The following is a 23,691-nucleotide window of genomic DNA, read 5'->3' on the forward strand; positions in this document are numbered from 1 at the left end:
AGCGCTATTGCAATTATGTGATCTCTTGATAAATGGAGCAGATAAAACTAAGTAGCTGCCGCCATTATTGGAAACTGGAATTGGCTGGGCCACGCTATGCATTCTGGGATAGGTTGGGCCAAGAAGGATACACCCGGCCCATCCTTCAAATCCGGGGAAATGAAGGACGCATTTGTCGGCCGCATTTGGAGCAGCCTTCGAATTTGGACAGCCTTCGTCGCCTGGCTGTGATGTAATCGGCCTTTAATAGTGGCCTACCAACGATGCGGCCTAGGAATTGGGACACAGCTGTTGTGTAGCTTTGCTCATGCGTAGGAAAGGTTAAACCTGCAGTGGGTTAGAGGTTTGATGCTTTGCTGATGACGTGAAAGTTACCTTGTGAAAACCTTGTAAAACTTCCAGTTCAGTGTAAGAAATTTGACAAATATATCCATAACTGATGGACAAGTACAAAGAAGTCTAACATATGGTTGACAGTAGATGAATTTCCCTCGTTTAGAAGGGCTACAGGTCTTTATAAAATCAATAACCAACCAATAACAGCCCAGAGAGTCATCATTGCGTCTTGCTATAACATCTGTATCTATACCTGGAACTTAATGGAAATACTATTTGAAGTCAGCACATTTCTGGTTTGAGTAAGTGCTAGTTTCCCTCCCCTTTTGCTTAGTGACATGCCTGCCATATGGAAATTAAGTTCACTTCAACATGATAGAAATCAGAAAGGTGAACTCACACATGGTTTTATTAACAGTCTGAAGATTCAAGGCGTAATGCCAAAAGATCAGTGGGGTTTTTTTCTTCAATGGTATAAAAAAAAAAAAAAGAGAGAAAAAGGTTTTTAATCACAGTAATTTTGCCTTGTAAAAGTAGCTTTCATAAAGGTAATCCTATCAAATAGGTCTGGCTCTCTTCTTGTTGACATGTCACGGCAAGAATTTAATTAAATGTTAATAAGAGAGAGTCTGTGGGCTTTTGTGTCCTATTACCTTCATACTTATTGCTTGGTTCAGAGCCTTTCAGTTCCACTTACAAATTAAAAGTAGATTACTATGTGTAGCGGCCAAGAAACCCACAGACCTCTTATATTATGTGTACAGTTTAACTGAAAACAACTCTGCAGCAGCCTCTATAAGCATTAATGAGTGAATTAATTAGTAGAAAAAGGAACTTCACACTGCGTGGTAACTTGTTTCTGTGCAGTGGAGGTACAGTGGATAACTCATTCATCCCAGAAAACAAGTGACTGAAGATGATAGATTATTTGCTTTGTGATAGGAGCGTGAGGAGATAGAAAAAAATGCCATGGTAATGATTAGTGACTTAATGGATGGGAAATTATGCAGATAGCGTTTTGTTGCTTTTGTGCTGGGTAAGTGAATAATATCTTAAAATACTGTGGGAAGGTTTCCGTCTGCTGATTGAGCTGCAGGGCGAGGCCTCTCTAATCAAAAAAGCTATGAGGAGCTATGAAGACAGCACAGACAGTGCAGGGTTCAAATCCACCAGCCTGCCGGGGCTTTTCCGTGCAGAGCTTCCTTGTTCTCCCTGTGCCTGCATGGGTAACACAGCTTCCTCTCACAGTCAAAGACATGCATGCTAGATTAACTGGTATTTCTAAATTGACTGAAGGTGTGAGTGTGTGACACTATGACAGCTGGGATGAGCTCTAGCCCTTCCCCTGCTACTCTGAGTTGGATAGAATTACAACAATTTCAGAGAACAAATTTCTGGAATAAGGCCTGCTTTGAAACTGTGGCTGCTTTGGCTGCAAAAGACTTCTGGTCCTGTCAAAGTCTAAAGGAAAACGGCTCTTGAACTTGACTTTGACTTCCATAAGCACTTTCATGATGAGTTCATGGACTCAGTCACTCGGTTTGGATTGCACTGAATAAAATCCAGCCAATTTTGTAAATTCTGCTTAATTCTGTGTTTGGGAAAGGAGGGTTATCAAGTTTATCTCCACTGGTTAATGACCATAGATAATATAAAATATGGATGCAGCTACTGTGAGCTCACCCATTGGTTTCTGATGTCTCATTCTTAAGCCTCGGGCGACAAAGAAGGGATGGTCTGACTGTGAAACCACATGCTCATTGGCTAACAGCTTGTAGTTTGCCAATTAAATTAAATTAAATTTGAGGATATAATTTGAAGCTGATAAAAACCCAGAGAATGTACCACTCTCTTTAAAACTAAGTGAGAATCCTTTAGAAATGCCTCTGTAGTGCACACAGGATGAAATTGTAAACAGTTTCACAGTTTTACAGTTCGACTCTACAGTACTGATCTTTTATTTGCATCAGGTTCTTTGGCTCTACTTCAGCCTCCTTTGTTTTCCTCTCTTGAGAGGTTCAATGTGATTAAGAGTAGTTGAGCAGGTAGAGTTGAGCCCTTCTGAATTTTCTACATTTGACCTGTTCCTCTATAAAAGCCTTTTTATACCAGTTAAATTCAGATCTTTTGCTATGTTAGAATAATTATCTGATCAGCAGCCTTTTCCACTTTCTTCAACCTGTTTTGTTTGTTTGTGTCATGTTGTCAGGTGACCTTTTGTCAGCTTCGGCAATGGATGGCATTTATTTTTCTGACCAAATGCCAGCTCGTCTGTGATAATAGGCACTGTCACGTGCGCTGTCACGGCTGCACAGAAAAAAAAAAAACCCTGTGCCTGCTGCACTCTGCCTCTTTAGCCGCCAACATCAATCCACAGAAGTTTAAGAAAGTTTCCCAGTGTTGATTTTGTATGAATCTCCTAATCTTCATTAAGCCACAATCCATAACATCTCATTAGAAAAATCCTCAATTGAGGCTGAAGCTGAAGTTGCTATTGAAGCTTGAAGCTTGAAGCTTTGGCAGAAAACCCAACAAAACAATCTGTGGTTAGAAGGATCAGTAAGGGGTTTAGAAAACAAATTAAATCATGGAAATTGCTATATACACTATTCAAGGGAGAAAAATCGTTTCCTCTGCTTGGCTGGTCGGCAGCTGAAGCCTAGGAGCCGAGCGGTATAGAAAATAAACACCATAAATCAAGATGGCCTGATGCCCACTCTGCTGTCCAACACTCCCGCCAAGACAGGCTCCTCTGATGCCCACTTTCCTCCATACCAGCTATTCACACAGACAGATAGGAAGAGTTATAGCTGCTGACAGCAGCCATGGCTGTCAAAACCATCACTTCATCACAACAACCACAAGCAAGGGATCGAGCGAGGACGACACCTCTTCGCTCAACCTTTATACATCAGATAAAAATGGTGCTTTTATTAAAAATGAGATATGGTTTATCTCAGTTTGCTATGTTTGGTAATTATGTAGTTATCGAAAAATTTATCAATGCCACTGCGGCGGTCCCTGCAAGCATTTTCACAGTATTCTCACAGCTACAACATTAATATACAAGGAAATACAAGGCTATAGAGATACACGATATAAAGATTTTTTAGGGATGTGTAAAATATAATCAAAAATTTTGTAATTAAGAACAAAAATAGGAAAAGCTGCGTTTTTTTTTTTTTAATCGGTCATTTGGAAAATCTGCAGGAAGAGTTGAGCTAAATTGACAGAAGCTCAATGGAAAGACACAGGAGTTAATTAGTGAGAAAAGCAGTATTTAAGAAACTTCCAACAATTGAGAGACAAGTATGGTGAACTCCTGAAGGTATGCCCTGAATTTACCAGGAAAACAGCTGGATGTGGAAGGTAAAACCTGCATTCCCAGCAAACAGCAAGAAAATGAGATGAGAAAAACGGGAGCACCTCAGAAAACAAAGGATTTACAGTGCAGTATATTAAAATTTACCCAGGAATAGGAGGAAATAAAAAGTAAAGGTCTGCTCTAATATTAGCATTTTTTAATATGTTGGGGTTTTTTAACACTAAAGGCCACCAAGGGCGAAAATACTACTTCGTGCCCTCGAAATACTTATTTGTGGCCACGAAATACTATTTCGAGGGCACGAAATAAGTATAACGTGCGCACGAAATGCTAATTTGTGTGCACGAATTGTGTATAACGTGGCAACGAGTTACGCATTTGTGGCAACGAAATACATAACGTGTGCACACCATATTGATACAATTCCTGGACAGCTGCGTAGAGACATAAGCATAAGAGACGGTATGATTGAGTTTTATTTTAGACGTAAGTACGACCTGGATGCCGGGATAGATTTTATTGTCAACCAACTGCAAGGGCCTGGGAAGGATCACGGTTATCGGTCAAGTGTTTCGTGCCCACAAATTAGCATTTCGTGCGCACGTTATACCTATTTCGTGCTCTCGAAATAGTATTTTGTGGGCACAAATAAGTATTTCGTGGGCACATTATACCCATTTCGTGCCCATGAAGTAGTATTTTATGGCCACAATTTATTTATTTTTTGGACCATGTCATCAGAGGGGCTCCGTAGGTTTGATCTCCACCAATAACAAACATATCGGACTCTTTAGCTGCCTAAATCCCCATTAATCAACTGAATAGTAGCAAATTACTTCAGAAAAAAAAAGAAGAAGACATTTATTGGCGTGGTACCATTTATGATCTGGTTTTTAGCAATATGCTTTAGAAATACTTCTGGGATAAAAATAGTTGTAAGTATCTCTTTCACTTTTTTTAACAGTGGGATGTGTTAAGTTGCTATTCCACAGCCTTTTTGCCAGTATGTGTAGGTTGACACGAGAGGCGGCTTCTTCAAAAATATTTAACTCGACAGTTATCTTACCGAACCTGAGAAAATACTGAAAACACGTCAGCTGGTTTGTATCGATCTGCCCTTTATAACCTCGTTAGAAAGTAGTGACAGATGGCTGCGCAGTGAATCCTCTGTTCATCTAAATATAAACCAAATGCAAGGCAAACACCAACAAAGCAGAGACGCTCGACTGCGAGTGTGCATGCAAAGACTGCAAAATCTTGTAATAGTCATCATCATCAGCATCGTCTTGGTAGCTCACCTTGGCTTTGTTAATGGTGCAGTGCAGTGCATTGTTCTCCTGGTCATACAGCAAACTGAATTCCAAGGTTCCCAGTGTAGCTGTAAAGACAGAGAAAGAAGCAGGAAATTAGTCTTAATGGCACATAAACAGAGTTGCCGGGGGAGAGAAGACATTCAGCTTTGCTTTGATTTGATCATTATGAAGAAAAGAACGCATTTCAGCCACTAATTTCTTCTTCAACATGTAACTGTAAGAAGCAACACAGAAGTAAACATAAAAGAAAGCAGCATGAATCTGAGGGGGATCCAGTTATGTACTCAGGGCCACGCCTTAATCCTGTTAACAAAAATATTTTAGATTTCATAATCCCAATTTAGTTTGATTGGAGAACTGAGGATAAACCCTGGGCTAGCATCGTTTTACTTTGCAATTCCCATCCAATGTGGTCCAACCTGTTGCTCTTAATAGAGCAAAAACTCATATCCTGCTGACCCGTGAGTGTACTCTTCACAAGTTGACCACATTGTAAGAAAGTGAAGAGGAAGGGTGAGAAAATATGTGTTTAATTAGAGAAAGTGGAGCAGAAAGCTGCCAAGTGCAGAAAGCTAAAAAACAACATCTCTTCTTTGCAGGTGGGCAGCTCAAGTGTAAAGAAACAAAAATGCGAAAATCAGCGTGCGTATTTCAGTTGACGTCTCGGATAAAATGGGCTTTCTGGGTGAAGCAGATTTGAGGCGTGTGTGGGTTTCAAGAGACCTCACACACTCTAAATGATTGAGCAGTTCGTAAGGAATAAATTCAGTCACACTTTGATATTTATGAGCAGGGAACATTAGTTTCATGGTTTTGCAATTGTACTTTTAAGTATTACCACCTCCCCCACACTTTACCTCCTCTTACAAACTCGTGCTATGTGGGAAGAAACACAAGCCGGCTTTTCTAGAATGATTTTATATCCACGGATGGACGCACTGAACCGCAATATCGCAACTGCAGTGAGAGGGATATCGGCATTGTTGGGCTCAGCCAATAACATCTTGATTAAAGAACTGTAATGTCCTTATCACAACCACCGCCAGTCAGCGGCGGGACATTGGAAAAACAGCATTCTGGGATTTTAGACAGAAAAATTTAACTTTTGTTTAACCATTTGTGTTCACTGTTGATTTTTTTTTCACTACATCATAAACTGTGGATGAATTTTTATTTACCCAAAACTGTATGATTATGTTTACACAATAATATCAGATAAATGAAAATTAAAAAAATCCACATTGTGTCTGAATGTGGATACTTTCAGCACACTTCCATGTGGTACAGTATCCACTCCATTGCATGGTTTGTGAGCTTGACAGGGTAGTGCTGTCAAACCGAACACACCAGAAATGACAACAGCAACACCTGATTCTCAGCTACCACATGGAAACACACTTATTTATCCAAATATTTAACCAGAGTTTAAGAATGAAAACATAAAAGTGAGAAAAGTTGTGTAAAACAACTCAAATAAAACTATACAGAACTCTGCTGAAGAATAAAAGCGGCTAATGCTGGAGACGTCCACATGTGAAAGGGCACTTTGTTCCACCGTCTCGGAGCAGCAACTGCAAACGCCCGATCTCCTCTGGGCCTCGGGACAGCTAGGAGCATTCGCTCAACAGACCTCAGGGATATAGAGGAAGTGTGCAAACTTAAATGATCAGAGAGTTTAAAAAGGTGCCAACCCATGCCATGCATATGTAATTTCACTTGCATGTGCCTTTTAATAACCGTGCTGAAGTGTTTTTGGACCAGCTGCAGTCGGCTAAACAGAGACAAACCGACACCTGAAGCAAACTATTGCAATAATCAACTCGAGATGACATAAAAACATCATGTGCTCTCTCAAAGTCTCTGAAACAGAGGAATAGCTTCCCTTTTGTGAGATAAAAGCAGCTAGTTTTAACGACAGCATTAATGTGTTTGTCAAAACTTATTTTGTTCCTCATCCTTAATCCTGGTCCAGTATATTTAGGTAAGGTTCACTGGTGTATTTGGTAGAATTATATGAGTTCTAGTTAAATATAAGGGTAGGCTAGACCTTCAAGCCTGAAAAAACATAAAGAAATTATACTTCGGTAATTGGCTTGACGGGTATTTCAAGCTTCACTATTCACCCACAGAGACATACCTCCAGTTAGTTACAGTATTTATCAGCAGTTCATAACATTTTTTATGTGGTTGCAATAGTGCAACAGCTATTTACTGTAAAAGATATGAGAAGAAATGAAAATTAATGGCAACTATTATGGTTCTCTTAGCTTTCTGTCGCATGTATATAATGGTAAATGGCCTGTATAGCGCTTTACTAGTCCCTAAGGTCCCCAAAGCGCTTTACACAATCATCCACCCATTCACACACTGGTGATGGCAGCTACATTGTAGCCACAGCCACCCTGGGGCGCACTGACAGAGGCGAGGCTGCCGAACACTGGCGCCACTGGGCCCTCTGACCACCACCAGTAGGCAACGGGTGAAGTGTCTTGCCCAAGGACACAACGACCGAGACTGTCCAAGCCGGGGCTCGAACTGGCAACCTTCCGATTACAAGGCGACCTCCCAACTCTTGAGCCACGATCGCAATTGCGATGTTGCGTGCTAACGTTAAACGTAACCAGCATGCCAAATAATGAAATTAGTGTAATCCACGCTGCAGAGTGCTCTAAATTCTCAAGTTCATTTTTTTTTCCGAAAAAGTATCAGCAATATATGATGTCAGAGAGCAGATATCACTAATATGGTCAATACTAGCTGTGAGGGGCAGCCAATCAGAGGAAAGCTGGTTTAAAGAAAGAGAAGCTAAAATGGCTTGATTCAAAGGCCGACTGTAGGATAAATAAAGACTACTATTAATTCTGAATTATGTAAAACTATTCCTGTAGAAGCCAAGAATAAAATGAAAGAGTTGGAAATGAGCCCTTTATTTTAAACCTGTTTACAGAATTTCATTTCTTCATATTTCTCAAATGAAGCTCGACTAAGCTGATAAGATGCAGGATGCTTTTCATTTTTTTAAACCAGCGGACAACATGGCTAGGATTGCTATCAACATTATTACCCCTTAAGAGATTTTGCTATCAATAGCTGGTTAGTTTCCAAAGTATTAAATACAACGAGTTAGGAATTAAGTTCCAGTTTGTGATAAGAGCACTCTCCTAAAGGGCAGAGAATCAATGCTGCTCCAGAGAAAGCTGAGCTCATCAGCAGTGACTGAGCCTCTTTACCGCCTCCCACCCCAACACACACAAAGATGAAGGCATTTAGCTTCCTTTTAGTTTACCGACATGATTAATGGGGATTGTTCTACAATCACTGTGTACAGTCATTGTTGCTTTGCGATGCCAAACTGCAAAACTGCCCACTGAAGCTTCGACTTGTGTCCACGACATCCTGGAAAATATCAGCCGATGTGCAAACATTAGAGGATTCACCAAATTAATGTTGCAGAGCTGAGCTAAATACGCAGTCAGTTTGTGCTTTCCTTTTACCTTAACTGTCAAACAGTCAACGTTTGTCATGTACTTTGAAGAAAATTTAAGTGATGCCATTTTGTAGCTTGAAAACGATGCAGCTGCAGTGATCTTAAACTAAATATTTTTTCATGCGCATACATTTTCTCAATTGAGTCAGGCTGTAACCTCCCTGTTTTTATCAATCCAAGCACTGATTTGTCAGATTGTTTCATTACATGGAGAAACATTCAGACACTGAAGGGACATCTGATGTACTTTTAATGCTGAAAAAGTCCTGGACACAATGTGTTTTTTTTTTTATCTAAGAAGATTAAAAGTTATGGTTCTTCCCAAATATTAGTGTCACAATAAACACTCATCATACAACATATTACTTATTTGCACCATGGTTTGGTTTGAATATTTCAGAAACTGCTGATCTTCTGGAATTTTCCTAAACAACCACTGCAAAAGAGAAAGCACCCAGTGATCCACCTTTCTGGGTGACAGTGTCTTGGTGATGTCAGAGATGAGCTACAGCAGCAGACGAACACACTGGGTACCACTCCAGTCAATTAAGAAGAGGAAATTGCAGCTACCATTCATCAAAACTGGAAAACAGACTAGAAAACCATCGCCTGGTCTGACGAGACTCCGTTTCTGCTGTAACATTTGAATGGACACATCAGGAATCGGCTTAAACAACATGAAAGCGTCTAATGTCTCATGTTGTCGGACATATTTTCTTAGCACATTTTGGACATCTTTATACCAGCTGAGCATTTTTCCAATGCCACAGCCTCTCTGAGAATTGGCGATGACTGTGTCCATCCCTTGATCTGATTGCTGCTTCCAGCAGGTTAACACTGCATGTCAGCAAAGCTCAAATCATCTTAAACGGCTTTCTTTATGACACCGGGCTACACAGTATTATGAATTACGTCTTCAGTATCAATGAACTCGTCGTCAGTCACCAGATTTCAAATCAGCAGCAACTGTGTGATGCTGTCATGACCGATGAATGGTTCCAGAACATTTCTGAATCTATGCCAGAAAGAATTAAAGCTGATCTGAACGGAAAAACGGGCCCAACCTGGTATTAGCATGGCCGGTAAGTGCGCATCGCAATATTATTGACAATAAAAACAACATTTCAAAAACTGAAATATTGCAAGTTAAAATAAATAACCAAGTCCCAGTTTTATTTAATTATTCATTTATATCCTGGTTCGATCCCAGCAGGAGACACGAATCCCTTTGGGGTTGTGTCAGGAAGGGCATCTGATGCAAAATGTGCCAACTCAAACACGCTGAGCTACCCACTGTGACGACCCTTTGTGAATAAGCAAGCACCCAAAAGTAGCTTCATTTATTTAAAAAAAAAAAAAAAAAGCCACACACAGAAAAAAATGTTTCAAAAAAAAAAAAAGAACACCAGCATGCATTTTTGGACATTTTTTCTAGATATCGCAATATCAACATCATCGTGAAATCTTCTACGAGTAGTGAAAATCGAGTAGTGTTACGGCCTTGTTTCCAAACATTTGTGTCATGAGTTATAATGAACACTTTAACAAGACTTAACACTTTGAAAATTCCTTCATTTAGTTATTGTAAAGTGCAATAATAGATAGATTTGACAAAAAGTACATGAAGGCACTTTCTGATGTGTTCAAATTAAGTCTGTTCAGGCCTTTGTCATGGTGTTGCAACAGCCATGAAGACCAACAAATTCTTGCAGCTCAAATCACACACAGATCTCACTGTTTTTAGAGTAAGTCAAGTAGTTTTTACCAGAGTTACAAAATTTTTGTATGTTCTAGTTTTGTTTTGGTTGGTTGGCTGGCTGGTTGGTTGGTTGGTTGTTTTTTGGGGGTCGGTTTAGTTTCCAGCATGGATTTTCTTGTTTAAGTTTAGTTTTTATTGTTTTAAAATGCTCAGTTTTAGTGAAGTTTTTTTTATTAGTGTTAGTTTTAGTCTCTTTTAATTATTATTGCATGGAGGGTATATGTCAGAGGTGAGATTTAGGAAAATCAGTGTTAATACACACGTCCATCAAAGCCACATCAGGGAACTTGTAATAAAATTTTATTTTTTTATTTCTTGTATTTTAATTTAATTGTAGCTTCTTTTTAAAGTTCACAAAAATCATTATAGTTACTTTATTTTTCCCCATTTTTGTTTTCGTTAAGGTTTTTTAAACATCTAGTTTTAGCTTTGAGATTAGTTTCAGTTAACTATAATAACCTTAGTTTTTACTATTATTTGGGGTTTGGTCAGATTTAGGCAGCAAAACTACTTAGCTGCTTTTTGGAAAAGATCATGTTTGCAGCTGTGTGATGTGAAATCTGTAGAAGATTATATTACATTATGCCTCACCACCCTGGAATGACACTGTGATATAATATTTTTATGACAGCAGGCTACACAGTATTATAAATTAGGTCTTCAGTGGCGACACAGTTGTGATCCTCCTTTAAAAGGGTCTCTTCCGTTTCTTAATGGATAGTTAAACAGATTTAATGAGTCAACGAGTTTCACTGTGACATGAAGACAAACAGAGGTGTACTTTACAGGAGGATCTTTACGGAGCCGAAAGAACAACACACGGTTTGTCCTCCCATGACCTCCGTCAGGACATTAATGTTTAATTTACTGTGACATTGCCTGCGTTTGTCTCTAAATTCAGGCTAACAGTAGGATTCTATTAGCCACTTTGTAAAGATGGTGCTTGTAACACTACTTTGCACCCCAGATGCATGAGCCATCTGGCTAGCTGTGGGGTACAGCCCACTAAGATGCAACAGTGCTGTGAACTCAACAGGAGTATAATAAAGTGGAGTCATTTTTTTCGTGCGGCAGAATCATGTTCCAGTCTTGCTGCGTGCCCTAATTTCTGTGGCTCTCAGGAAAAAAGGTGATAGGTCTAATTCAATTTCAAGTAGCTACTTAGCAGCACTGAAAGCGATCATTACGCAATTATCTGAAAAGATTAATTAATTACATAATTGCCAGTAAAGAAAAGAATTAATGAATGTAACAGTTATTGATAGCGCAGTCTTTTATTAGAAGCCGAAACACTTTCTTTAGTTTCCTGATTTCTGAGCACAGAAAGAAATATTGTCTGTGCGATGCCAGTAAATATGCTGAATCAATGAGATGCTGAAATACTGAAAACATTAACCAGCCGAGGAGTCTGCTGTTGAAAACAGAGGCTGAATCAGGTGATGTGATTGTTTCCAAGCGAGTGAATGATGACAAGTGCTGAAAGGCTGTTAAAATGTTTACAGCGTCATCATTTCCTCTACCAAGTATGTTGTTCCTGCTGTGTCTAATGATTTATGTACAGAGCGATCACACTGCCTGTTATCAAAGATAGCGCTCGAAGCAATGTTTTGAAGAAGACTCATCTACCTTTGCTCCTTTCTTTCTTTTTATTTTCTAAAACAATGGATTAAGGCTTTGAAGTGACATGGGCATTTATAGAGGGAACATTTGCTAGTCAGGCCATCGATTAGCGCAAAACCACATCACACTTTATGTGTCAGCACCACTTTATCACTTTCAAACATTAAAGTTTAATCACATTCCTTGTGTGGACATAAACTGTGTTATGAAAAAAAGAAAATCAGAAAACAAAGATAATCTATTAGATATGCCTCTTCAAATGCTTGCTAATACAGATCAATACATTTAGACATGTAGACACACGGTCAACATGACCTGGTTTAAACCTGAGCTTCAATGTGGAGAAGAAAACAGATATAAGGGACTTTGAATGTGGCATAGTTGTTGGTAACAGATGGACTGGTGTGAGTATTTCAGAAACTGCTGATCTTCTGGGATTTTCCCACACGACCATCTGTAAGGTTTACAGAGAATGGTCCAAAAACAGAGAAATTATCCCGAGTGCGTCAGTTCTCTTGGACAAAATGTTTAGTTGATACCAGAGGTCAGAGGGGAACTGTCAGACTGCTTTGAGCTGAGAAGAAGGCAACAGTAACTCAGATAACCACTTATCGTAACTACGGTATGCAGAAGACCACACTAGGTTCCACTCCTGTCAGCTAAGAACAGGAAACAGAGGCTACAATTTGTACACTTTCACCAGAATTTGGTAAAACTGTTGCTGTTGATGGTGTGATGAGTCTCGATTTCTACTGCAACATGCAGATGGTAGAAAATTGAATCTCTTCAAACTGGTTTCTTGAACATGACAAGGACTTCTCTGTACTCGAATGGCCTCCACAGTCACCAGATTTTAATCCAATAGGGAATCTTTGGGATGTGGTGGAATGGGAGATTCTGATCATAGACGTTCAGCCAACAAATCTATAGAAACTGTGACGCTGTCATGTGACTCTGGACCAGAATCTCAGAGGAAAGCTCCCAGCACTGTGCTGAATCTGAAGAATTAAACCAAGTCTGAAGGCAAAAGAGGGTCCAGCCCAGTACTAGCAAGGTGTACTTTAAAAAAGTGTAGTAAGTGTATATTTTGTAACATTTTAATAGTTATGAGCCTTTAAGTGTTGCCAGAAGCAGCACTGCTCATTAACCTATGAATATGCACTAAATTATAGCATCTATTTCACATTCCATTTACGTGGGCTCATCTGAGAAGACACTTTAACCTGAGAAAATTGGCGAAGTGTGGCAAAAACCAGACATCAAACAATACAAAGGTAGATAGCCCTGAGTCACACATGGCTCCACACAACTAGCGAATGGAGTGACATTTTGCAAATCTGATTTCAAAAGAGATCTGAGAGAGCCATACAAAGATGGGTACAACTATGAAACAGCCTCTGGCCTCGAGCACAGGGTTACGCGGGGGGAGGATAGCTTTTACACATTCATACATCTGTGCCTGACATGACAACATGGCCAAGCAGCGTGATGAACACATCAGAGTGCTTTTTATATTAATGATCTGGCTGGCGATTATAGTGTTAATGGAGCTGCTGAAGGAGAAACAGCCGACAGGGACGGGAGGATATCTGAGCGATGACTGTTATCAAAGTGGCAACCACAATGCTCAGTTAAGGGGAGCACCACACTAGCTCGATTACATGCCTGCAGGCAAAAAAGCAGAGGCAATTCCCACTGAGTGACGCTGGCCGAGCAGTCACCTCCCAGCTGAGAGCCACGTTCATGATACGCTGCGATTCTGTGCACATTGCGCACTTAAATGCACACACTAATATCATCTGTGCACAATCATAAAAATTCAAAGCTATTATTTGGATGGCATCTGAAAAAAATCTTAATTTGAACATTGCTCAAGCAGCAACTGAAATAAAGCCACTATGAGCGCATGCAGGAAATAATCAGTACACCCTGTGAACATTAGCACCAGCTATGTTTTGGACACAGTGAAGTGGAATAAAGACGCACTTAGAGAGACATTAGTAATAAATTGCTCAAAGTCAAGTTGAATAAATTGAGTGCAAAGTAATGCATTTTGCAAAACTAGGTCAAACACCTTCTGATTTCCTCACATCACTCAGCTGGAAAGGAATCGAAATTAATAAACACATTTTTTCCCTTTACCTATAATAAAGTTTGACGGACTGTTTTTTTATCTACAGATTACCCAAGATTAAAATGCCTCAATGAAAAAGCCAGAATCTTTGAAGGGCTCAAGTTATGCACTTGTAGCTGAACAACAAGTTGTCCAGATAAATCAGCATCTTATGAGGAACTACTGGCAAAATAATGTTCCAGTTGCAGCTACTGTCATGTAGATAAATAGTTCATCCTGTTGCCTGCAGAGTTTTTACTGAAAGCGACTGCTTACAAGTGCCTTTATGTAGCTTTACCCTACAATCTAAACCATCTTGAGGCAACTGTTGTTGTGATTCTGTGCTATATAAATAAACTAAAACTGAATTAAAATCAGGCTGATTTCACCATGTCAGGCGAGGAATCCATCAGCTAGTGTTCTGACTAAGCCTCTGGGCTCAGCAGGTCCATCTCTAGGATTTATAGAGAATGATCCAGTGAGCATGCCTTGTAGATGTCAGAGATCCAATTGGAAAGACTATAATATGGGAAAGCAACAGTAACTCAAATAACCAATCACTGCAACCAAGGTATGCAGAAGAGCATCTCTGAATCCAGAAGACCACAGTAGGTGCCACTCCTGTCAGCTAAGAACAGGAAACAGAAGCAGCAATTCACTTTTGTGGTGATGAGTCTCTGTTTCTGCTGTGACATTTGGATCGTAGGGTCAGAATTTGGCATAAATGTAATGAAAGCATGGATTCATCCAGCCTCATATCAACGGTGCAGGCTGCTGCTGGTGGTGTAATGGAGTGAGTAATATCCTTGGCACCCTTTAGTACCAACTGAGCATTCTTTAAGCTCCACAGCTTACTTGAGTATTGTATACGGGAATGTCTACAGCACTGTTTTGACTCTATGACACAAAAAATGTAAACAGTTGTGAAGGCAAAAGAAAGCCAACCTTTTACTAGAGAGCTGTAACCAATAAAGTGTCCAGTAAGTGTGCATCAAAACAATGACTGGTATTTGAAGTACAAAGTTAGGTAGTGCTCCTCAGAGTGATGTTTGTTGTTCCTCTGTGGCGCTTTAAATGTCCAGTTGTGTGTTGATCTGGTTGGTTAAAGTTAGCCTACACTACACAGTGCTAAACAGATGGTTCATCCAATAACCTGCCAAGTATTTCTCAGAGTACCTGAACTTTTCCAAGCAGCCTCCAAGGATGACTTCCCAGATGGTTCTGAGTAACAAACCATCTGGACTGAAATTGACCAGCAGATTGTAATTCAACTAGTATTTCCTCAGTTCAAATTAGAGTTGAATTTTTTTTACTCGCTCATGTTTGGTACAAGAGTTCTTTTATGTTATTCTCACTTTATCACCACTAAACACTTCAAAGTCACATTTTTGAACTACTCCTAAGAGGAATACGTATATTTCTCTTCCATCTAATATTCTTTGAATTCAAGGTTGTGATATGAAAAATACCCACAGACAAAGGCTGGAAAATATCAGATTTCCAAATGAAATTATTCAAAAATGAAGTACTTTTTGTTTTAACAGAAGAATAATTTATTGTGGGACAATAAAGAAATTGAATTGAATTGAATTGAATAACTGAGTAGATGTGTCTTGTGCACAAGAGTTTGATGCATGAACCCCTATCAGCAGTTAGCTTATACTGCTAAATTCTGAACTTTAGAGACACTAGTTGTGCTGAGCTACGGCAGAAGAATTATTTCAATCTTCTCATCTGATTCTTTGTAAAGATAAAACAAGCAAATTCCTGTAAAAGGAAATAATTAAGCAAGTGTCCAACTCCTGCACTCCACTACTGCAGCTTTACATGATTCATTTTTCAAAACCTTACTTATCTTATCCCGGGTAGGGGGGCATCTCCTCAGTTCAGCCCACTTTCTGATAAAAAAAAACAAAACACCCCTCATTTTAAAGGCTTGAATTAGAAATATATGCTTTCATTGAAACGATACAAAACCGAAAGTAGAAAAATGTCTGAAATTGTGTTTAGAGCAGTCTGCAGCCTGTGCTTTTGGTCCACATTTGTTACATTTGTAACAGTTTAGATATGACAGAAAATAAAGAAAAGAATATTAGCTCCGCTTTAAAGATCACTTAATCTTCACAAATATAATATAGTACAGAGCAAGTCTGAATATCTGAATGCGCGTTTGAATTGATGAACAAAAGAACTGAAAGTTCATGTAGCGTGCACGGTTTCTAATCCCCTCAAAATCTGACCATGAATCAGAGAGAGCTGAGCAGCGTTTGAAAGGATGGGAGTGGAGGGGGAGTGGGGGGGGTCCCACTTTGCACATTATGTTACTGTAGTCTAAGGGACAAATTGCCCAAGTGTTAATTTGTCTGCTTATGCAGTGCTTGAATGAACAATTAGACTGCACGCTTTGCTTCAGCATCCCATTGTGTGCCTCTCATTAGAGTGGAAAACTCTCATGGGGGATGACAGGTTCAGTAAAGATGTTATTTGTTTTGGTTTTTTGTCACAGGGCTGATTTGTTGTCTTATGAAAGGAAAAGAAGGATTTTGACCCGACATGTAATGTGAACACGGCGACGCTGCTCGGATCTGCACACTTTAGTAATCTGTTTTTAACATCAGGGGTTATTTGCTGAAACATGATAGAAACTTCCAACCTTATCAAGGTAGCTTTAGCAGAAAGAGGAAATTATTAGATTTTGGAGCTCATGACTGCGCACATTTGCATGTTAATGAAAAGACCAACTCATGTGTTGTGTGAAGTATTGTGACAATGAGAACATTTACTTAACTGTAATGTAACGAGAGCACCGACTCAACTGGTTGTGTTTAACATATGACAATTATGAGAGCACATCGAGTAAAGCTCATTAACTATTATAACAGTGTGGTTAGTAGTTTTACATCAGTGTAATGATTCTAATACATGATTCTAATTATAATTTCTTGCCTAGAAGGTAAATAGATTTCTTTTCACATTTTCTGATATTTTACCATCAGCTAAATTATTTTTTAACAAATTCTAAATTGCTGGAAACAAAATAAAAGTATCCAAAACAACATGATCCAGATCTAGCAAAACACTCCCCTATCACGTTGGCTGAGAACAGCCCAAAGTCAGAATACTGGCTGATAGAAGAAGCAAGCTGATATCAGTGCTCTGTACTCTATTTCACTATCAATATGCTGCCACACTGTGTGGAACTGATGCAATCATTCCTCTATATGTGAGGCAGCATGGGGCCCTAAAATAATGTCTTAACTGTAAACAGAGAATGTTATACAGCATCCTTTTAAAGAATACTTTTCTTTAATATTTTGGTGTTTTTTTCAGAGTTCTATATATATTTTTCAGTTAAATGACTGACAGAAAAGATGTTACAACACTCCGGTCAACGCTGGACACTCCACTGCACTGCGGCACAGGCCTATCAATTTTCCATCAGATTCAAGCCATGAAAATATTTACACAACCTCTCAAAAGAAGAGTGAAACAAAGCAAACTGCTTCTGAGGCATTTAAAGCACTCGTTGCAGTGCATGAATCACTAAAACCTGAATTTCCAAGCTCTGCTTTACGGGTGTTTACACATATCTTGCAAAGAATCACTACAAATGAATAATAAGCCTTCTGCATCTGGTTGAGTCAATAATGCTGCTGTTTGGGAGGTAAAGGACAACAACATTATTCACTGTCAAAGCAAAAGTGAGTGCTAATTAGCTAATGTTAACAAACAAAAGGATTTATCTGATTGGTCTTGCACACTCGTAGGGCAGAGTTAGTGTTTTTGCAGGTAGTGCAATTAAAAATGCTCTGATAGCAGCTGTGACCAAACTGAGTGGCTAGATGTGCAGCGAGCCTCTAGCTTTCCGGTATTTTGGCTTAAAGAACCTGGTAAAAGCAAGTGGAAACAACCAGGGCCGAAAAATGAAGCCAACACATAAGCAGCAAACACTTCAGTTCCTTGAGTGGCCATCTGAGCCTGGCTGCAAGAGGCAACTCAAGGATTTGGTTCGTTTCCTGTTTACATGGAGCATTACTATGGCTTGTTTATGGCTGATTTCTGGGAAACAGGAAAGGGCTGTCTTTGAAACTCCCAGATCCTCCATAAAGACACAGGACATGTAATCGTTCCAAGTGGCATGTGCGCCAGATTAAAAATGTCCAGCTTCATACAAGGAAAAAAAAACATTTTAAAAGCATGATACAAAAAAACAGCTATGGACGACACTTTTATTAGGTATTTGTGTACACTTGAACTTTTTATGAATACTATCAAGACTTAAGGTGTGAGACGAGCCTGCTTTGAACTACAGACAGATGAAAGTGTATCCCATCTTTATCTTTAGGCCCTGCCTCAGCTAATTTGAATCACACTGGATCTTTCAACTATGTTTGTGGTGTTAATACCTGTTGGAGCATTTGAATTATCTGACAAATAATATGGCAAATGTGCACACTGCTCAACAACATCAGGGCATGCTCCTAATGAGATAACGGATGGCGTCACGGGCATGTCCTCCCTGATCTGGACCAAGGCATCACAGAGCTCCTGAAAAGTCTGAAATGCAACCTGGCGACCAAAACATGATGTCCCAGACGTGCTCTATTGGATTTATATCTGGCAAGGGTGGGGTTCCTTTATCCTCTTGGAACTGCCTGCATACTCTTGCCACATGAGGCTGGGAATGGTGGTGCACCAGGACCCACTGCACCAGGATTGCCCAGCCTTCAGAGTTACATGCATCCCTCCATCGATATGGCTCCTCACATCATCACTGATCCACCACTATCCTGGTCATGCTGAACGATGGTACAGGCAGCAGACCCTTTCACCTCTGTCACATGTGCTCAGAGGGAACCTTCTTTCATGTGGGAAAAGCACAGGGTGCCGTCGGAGGAACCGGCCAATTCTGGTATTCTTTGGCAAATTTGTTGGGCTTTGCAGTGCTCATCCTGTTCCTCCCTGCACAAACGAGCAGATACCAGTTCTACTGATGGGTTAAGGAGTTTCTACAGCCGTGTGCAGCTCTGCTATAGTAACTACTATGTCCCGGAATCTCTGCCATGCTCTTGAGACTGTGCTGGGAGACACAGCAAACATTCTGGCATTGGCATGTATTGATGTGTCACCCTGGTAGAGTTGGACTACCTGTGCAACCTTTATAGGGTCCCGGTATCACCTCACACTACACAACTGACCAGATCAATATCACAGACGTTTAACTGATTTGATGCTCTACTTAAAAAAGCATTCCTTTATTGTTTTAGGCAGTATTTATATAAAACCTCACCCTCTGGAGGGTCTATATGATATGTGTGTTCCTCAAGCTCAAGTCCTCTACCAGAGGCCTGAGAATTTGATAGTTCTGTACTGTATCTTAGATGTTGCTAGAACAGATGCTCCCTCTGGACAGGGAGCTCTGATGCCTACAGTTTGCCGGAGTCAGTCTTCCACTTTTGGGATTAGGCCTCCTAATCCTCCTATTACCACCGGGACCACTTTGGACTTTATCTCCCAAGATGTGAAAAGTATACCTTGCAGTATTTTTTCACTATGACAGACACAAACAGTGTCACCGATTGTTCCAATCTTCACAAAAATAATGCTTTGTCCTTTTTTTGTATCAAGTATTTTCCTGGGTATTGGTTTGAAATTCTAGTACAATGATACTCCTTACTCCATAGGCAATCCTGTAAGGATGTATTGTACTAAAGCTATTAATTACGAAGCAGACTATTGCTTCATAATTCATAAAACCATCTTCTCACTATTGCTTGTAGAGCATTTCCAGAAAATCTAAACCAGTGGATGTTTATTGCCGAAATGCCACACTGAGAGTTATAGCTAGTTTTTAATTATGCTTTTACATCTATATTTCCAAAGACAGTTGCTCATAGCCATGAGCAAGAGATAATTGCGATGGTGTGTGGAAAATTAAGATTAAACCTTAACTTCCAGAACTCTGATGCATCCAGTATGGGTCTGTGCAGATACTGCTTTTCCTTGATAGCCTTATTTTTCTTCTCACCGCTAAAATCAATGAGGAGACTCACAGCAGCATAGCATGTTTAAAAACAGGAAATGTTAAATGAGCAATGTTGTGGTGAAGTTGTTAATCATTAAACTTGGAAGTTTCCCAGGCGGATTCTGTCACTACATCTTTTTCAAAACAGAGGAAGGAAACCATTTGTTGAATGCATAATGTTACTGTATCTGCTCCGAATACTGAATGTGCTGCAGATGGAGGAGGCGTTTTGAAATACACGCAGGAAAAACAACTCCCTCAAAACTGTATGTATCCTGTCACCACTTCACATTCAGAGCCAAATCTCCAGACATCAGCTCTTATTCTTACACTCTGTCACTGTGTACAAATCACAGATTCACACAAGCAACATCTTAAACCCCAAAGTCGACTGTCATTTTTGCAAGCTGTATTTAGAGTCTTATTCCAAAAATAGGAAAAGCCGATCTGCATTAATGCCAATAAATCAAAACCATTAAATAATAACTTGAAGTCTTCTGTCACACACAACTGAAACATGAGCAATGTCACATTTCTTAAGACTACAATGACATTTTAAAAGGATATATATATATCTATTAACCTGTGTGGCAGCTCCACAGATTAGTGGAGCGGAGAGAAGCAGAGGTCACACTCCTTTTAATTACTACTGCCAGTGAAGTGTGACACATTTTGTCTTTGTTGCTCATTTTCCTAATTAGATACACATCATTAAAATATGTACTCATGCTCAAAAGAACGTTCATCATAACCTGGATGCAGCAGTGCGTCTTGTGGTGCACATTATGCCACTGTATTGCACATTTCAGGTAAAGATCAAGGATTTTTGACAACACGGAAGTCTCTGCCACTGCATTGTTTGACTGCTGGGTCACTGAACCGTGTTGTCTGAGTACGACTGTAACAGTGATGCTGCAGCAGTAGCCTGCATGTGGAACCTGGACAGAGATTTTTGGGGACTAGCTATAAAAACTATCATTTGTCACATGGTCAAAGATGCAAAGTCAAATACTGTAATTTCGACAAGTGGTCATATAAAACACAAAAGCTGTCTCAGAAGCAAAGTCAGAAATCCTGTTTGCTTTTACCAAGCTGGAAGCTTCTGCAGGGAAGAGGTTGAAGTGGGTGGAAAGTAGGTGAGTCTGAGAACTGATGTGTTTTTTACTGGTAATGGTTCAAAAAATCAATCACAGTTCAAGGTCTAGTTAATATCGTAGATTTTCCTTGCATTGCATCCCTGTTAGCACATGGATATGGGCCACTTTAGGAAATGATTCAGTAATATTGTCTGGCCAATATATTTTGATTCATCCTTGGTTTACATGCAGCATTGCTAAAGCTTGTTTGCGGCTCAGATCTGACTTTTTTACGCACACACAAATCTTTTTTACACATACAAATCTTTTTTACGCACACACAAATTCTTTTTACACATACAAATCTTTTTTACAAGTACAAAATATTTATGACCACATTTTGAGCCCATATACTTGTCTCTAAAGTTGGTTGTCAAGTCTACATTTCCAGAGGTGTGGACTCGAGTCACATGACTTGGACTCGAGTCAGACTCGAGTCATTAATTTTATGACTTTAGACTTGACTTGAAAAAATGTTCTAAGACTTGTGACTTGACTTGGACTTTTACACCAATGACTTGGGACTTGAATTGGACTTGAACCGGTTTACTTGAAAAGACTTGATATTTTACCCCAAATATAAAATTTAACATGCATATTATTGTGGCGTGGGTGTGGTCCTTGGCCAGCTGCAGAGGAGGAGTGACGCAGTGAGCTCCCGGGGCGGCGCAGGGGCGGGGTGAACAGGTGTGCTGGGATCTGACAGTGATTGTGTCTCTTTATATGTTGGCAGTGACAGACGGAGACGGAGGTGACAGCAGAGAAAGAGAGCGCGGGAGCATATGTGTCCACGTACAACCCCGAGTTTAATAAAAAGTTCTGCATTGTCAAAGTCGCTCCGGCTGGTATTTCTTGGGTCCACCGTTACACTGGTGCCGAAACCCTGGCGTGATGTCCGGTCCCCTGCCGGCTCCCCCTGCTCCCCCGGCGGCGCCGCCGCCCGCCCCGCCGCCTGCCCAGCCGCTGCAGATCTTGGGCCAGATGATGGTGGACATGGCGGCGATGGCGGCTCGTCAGGCGGCCACGCAGGACCAACAGTTGGCGTTGCTTCGCCTGCAATCGGAGCAGTAGACCGCGGCTCTGGGGCAGCTGCTGGGGAATGCGGCCGCGCCGGCTCCCGCCCCTCCGCTGTCGGTGACGTTGCACCGGATGCGGGATGGGGAGGACCCGCTGGTTTTCATCGAGGCTTTCCAGGCCACGGCGGTGGCCTGTCGGTGGCCGGAGGAGGAGTGGGCCGCCCGGCTGCTGCCGCTTCTGTCGGGTGAGGCCCAGACGGCGGCGCTGAGCCTGCCCCCCGGCTCGCGGGGGGTGTTCGAGGACGTGTGCCGGGCGGTGCTGGATCGTTTGGGGCTCTCCCCAGAGGATTACCGCCGTCAGTTCCGGGCCAGCAGGATGTCGGGGGGGGCTCGGCAGCTGGAGGATGCGGCAGCGAGGTGGCTGCGACCGGGCCCCTCGGCTGGGGAGACGCGGATGCTGAACATGGTCGTCCTCAAGCAGTTCGTGGGAGGCCTGCCCGAGGCGACGGCTCGTTGGGTTCGCTGCCACCGCCCGGCGGATTTGACGGCGGCGGTGACGCTGGCAGAGGACCATCTGGCGGCCGACCCGGTACCGGGCCGTGAGGAGCCGCGGCGGGGCGCCCGTGTTCCGCCGCCCAGGCCACCGGCGGCGGCGTCGCAGAGGAGAGGCGGCGGCCCTGCGGGAACGGAGCAGGCAGCCGGGTGGAGCCCCCGGAACCCGTTCCGGCCGCTGCTTCCCGCCGGAACCCCGGCGGCCGCCGAGGTTGCCCCGGAGCCACGGGGAGCCGCACAGACGCCGGGGCCGGACTGTTGGAAGTGTGGGCGGCCGGGGCACCTGCGCCGAGACTGTCCGCTCATGGAGGTGGGGCAGGTGTTCCGCGTTGCCGGCGCTCCAGCGCCCGCCCCCGGTCCAGGAGTGACGTACCGCGTGCCGGTAAGGTGTCAAGGGGGTATTCGCCATGCTTTGGTGGACATGGGCTGCACGCAGACTCTGGTCCACCAAAGTTTGGTTCGCCCCGGGGCATTGTTGGAGGCTGACTGGGTGGAGGTTAAATGTGTGCACGGGGATATTCACAAGTACCCAGTAGTGTCACTGTTGCTGAAATTCGGGGGCAAAACGCATAGAGTGAAGGCGGCGGTTAGCCCGCGCCTGTCGCATCCCCTTATTTTGGGTACGAATTGGCCGGGGTTCCACAGCTTACTGGGGCAGTACGCGGGGATGCGATCGCGGTCTGTAAATTCGTGTGACGTTTGCGCGGCGCTCGGCGGTGACGCGGGGTCGACCGACGCTAACTCTGGGGGGGAGGAGGAGGCGGGGACTTCCACGGAAGCCCCGCCGCCTCCCGTTGTGTACCCCACGGAAGATTTTCCACTAGAGCAGTCTCGGGACGACACCCTACGCTCAGCCTATGACCAAGTGATGGATATTGATGGTCGCTCGGTGCGCCCCGACGCTGCGCGAACGTACCCTCATTTCCAATTGCGGAACGATCGGCTTTATAGAGTGAGCCGTGACACTCACACTAATGAAATCCGCACACAGTTATTGGTGCCGCAAAGC

The 23,691-nt window shown here is 41.9% G+C and overlaps 1 protein-coding gene across 2 annotated transcripts in view; it reads right to left on the reverse strand.

Moving 5' to 3' along the window:
* The window catches only part of doc2b (double C2-like domains, beta), a 190,159-nt gene that overhangs the window by 92,016 nt on the left and 74,452 nt on the right, over positions 1 to 23,691 (reverse strand). For both annotated transcript variants that reach the window (XM_085289800.1, XM_085289802.1), the window contains exon 2: positions 4,960 to 5,039. In XM_085289800.1, the coding sequence (XP_085145926.1) occupies positions 4,960 to 5,039 (80 nt within the window). The remainder of the gene's footprint in view (positions 1 to 4,959; positions 5,040 to 23,691) is intronic.

This window comes from Mchenga conophoros, linkage group LG10 (genome assembly GCF_057382185.1).
Source record: "Mchenga conophoros isolate Kocher_MC1m ecotype Shallow Benthic linkage group LG10, M_conophoros_male_GT1.1, whole genome shotgun sequence".
Classification (NCBI taxonomy): Eukaryota; Metazoa; Chordata; class Actinopteri; order Cichliformes; family Cichlidae; genus Mchenga; species Mchenga conophoros.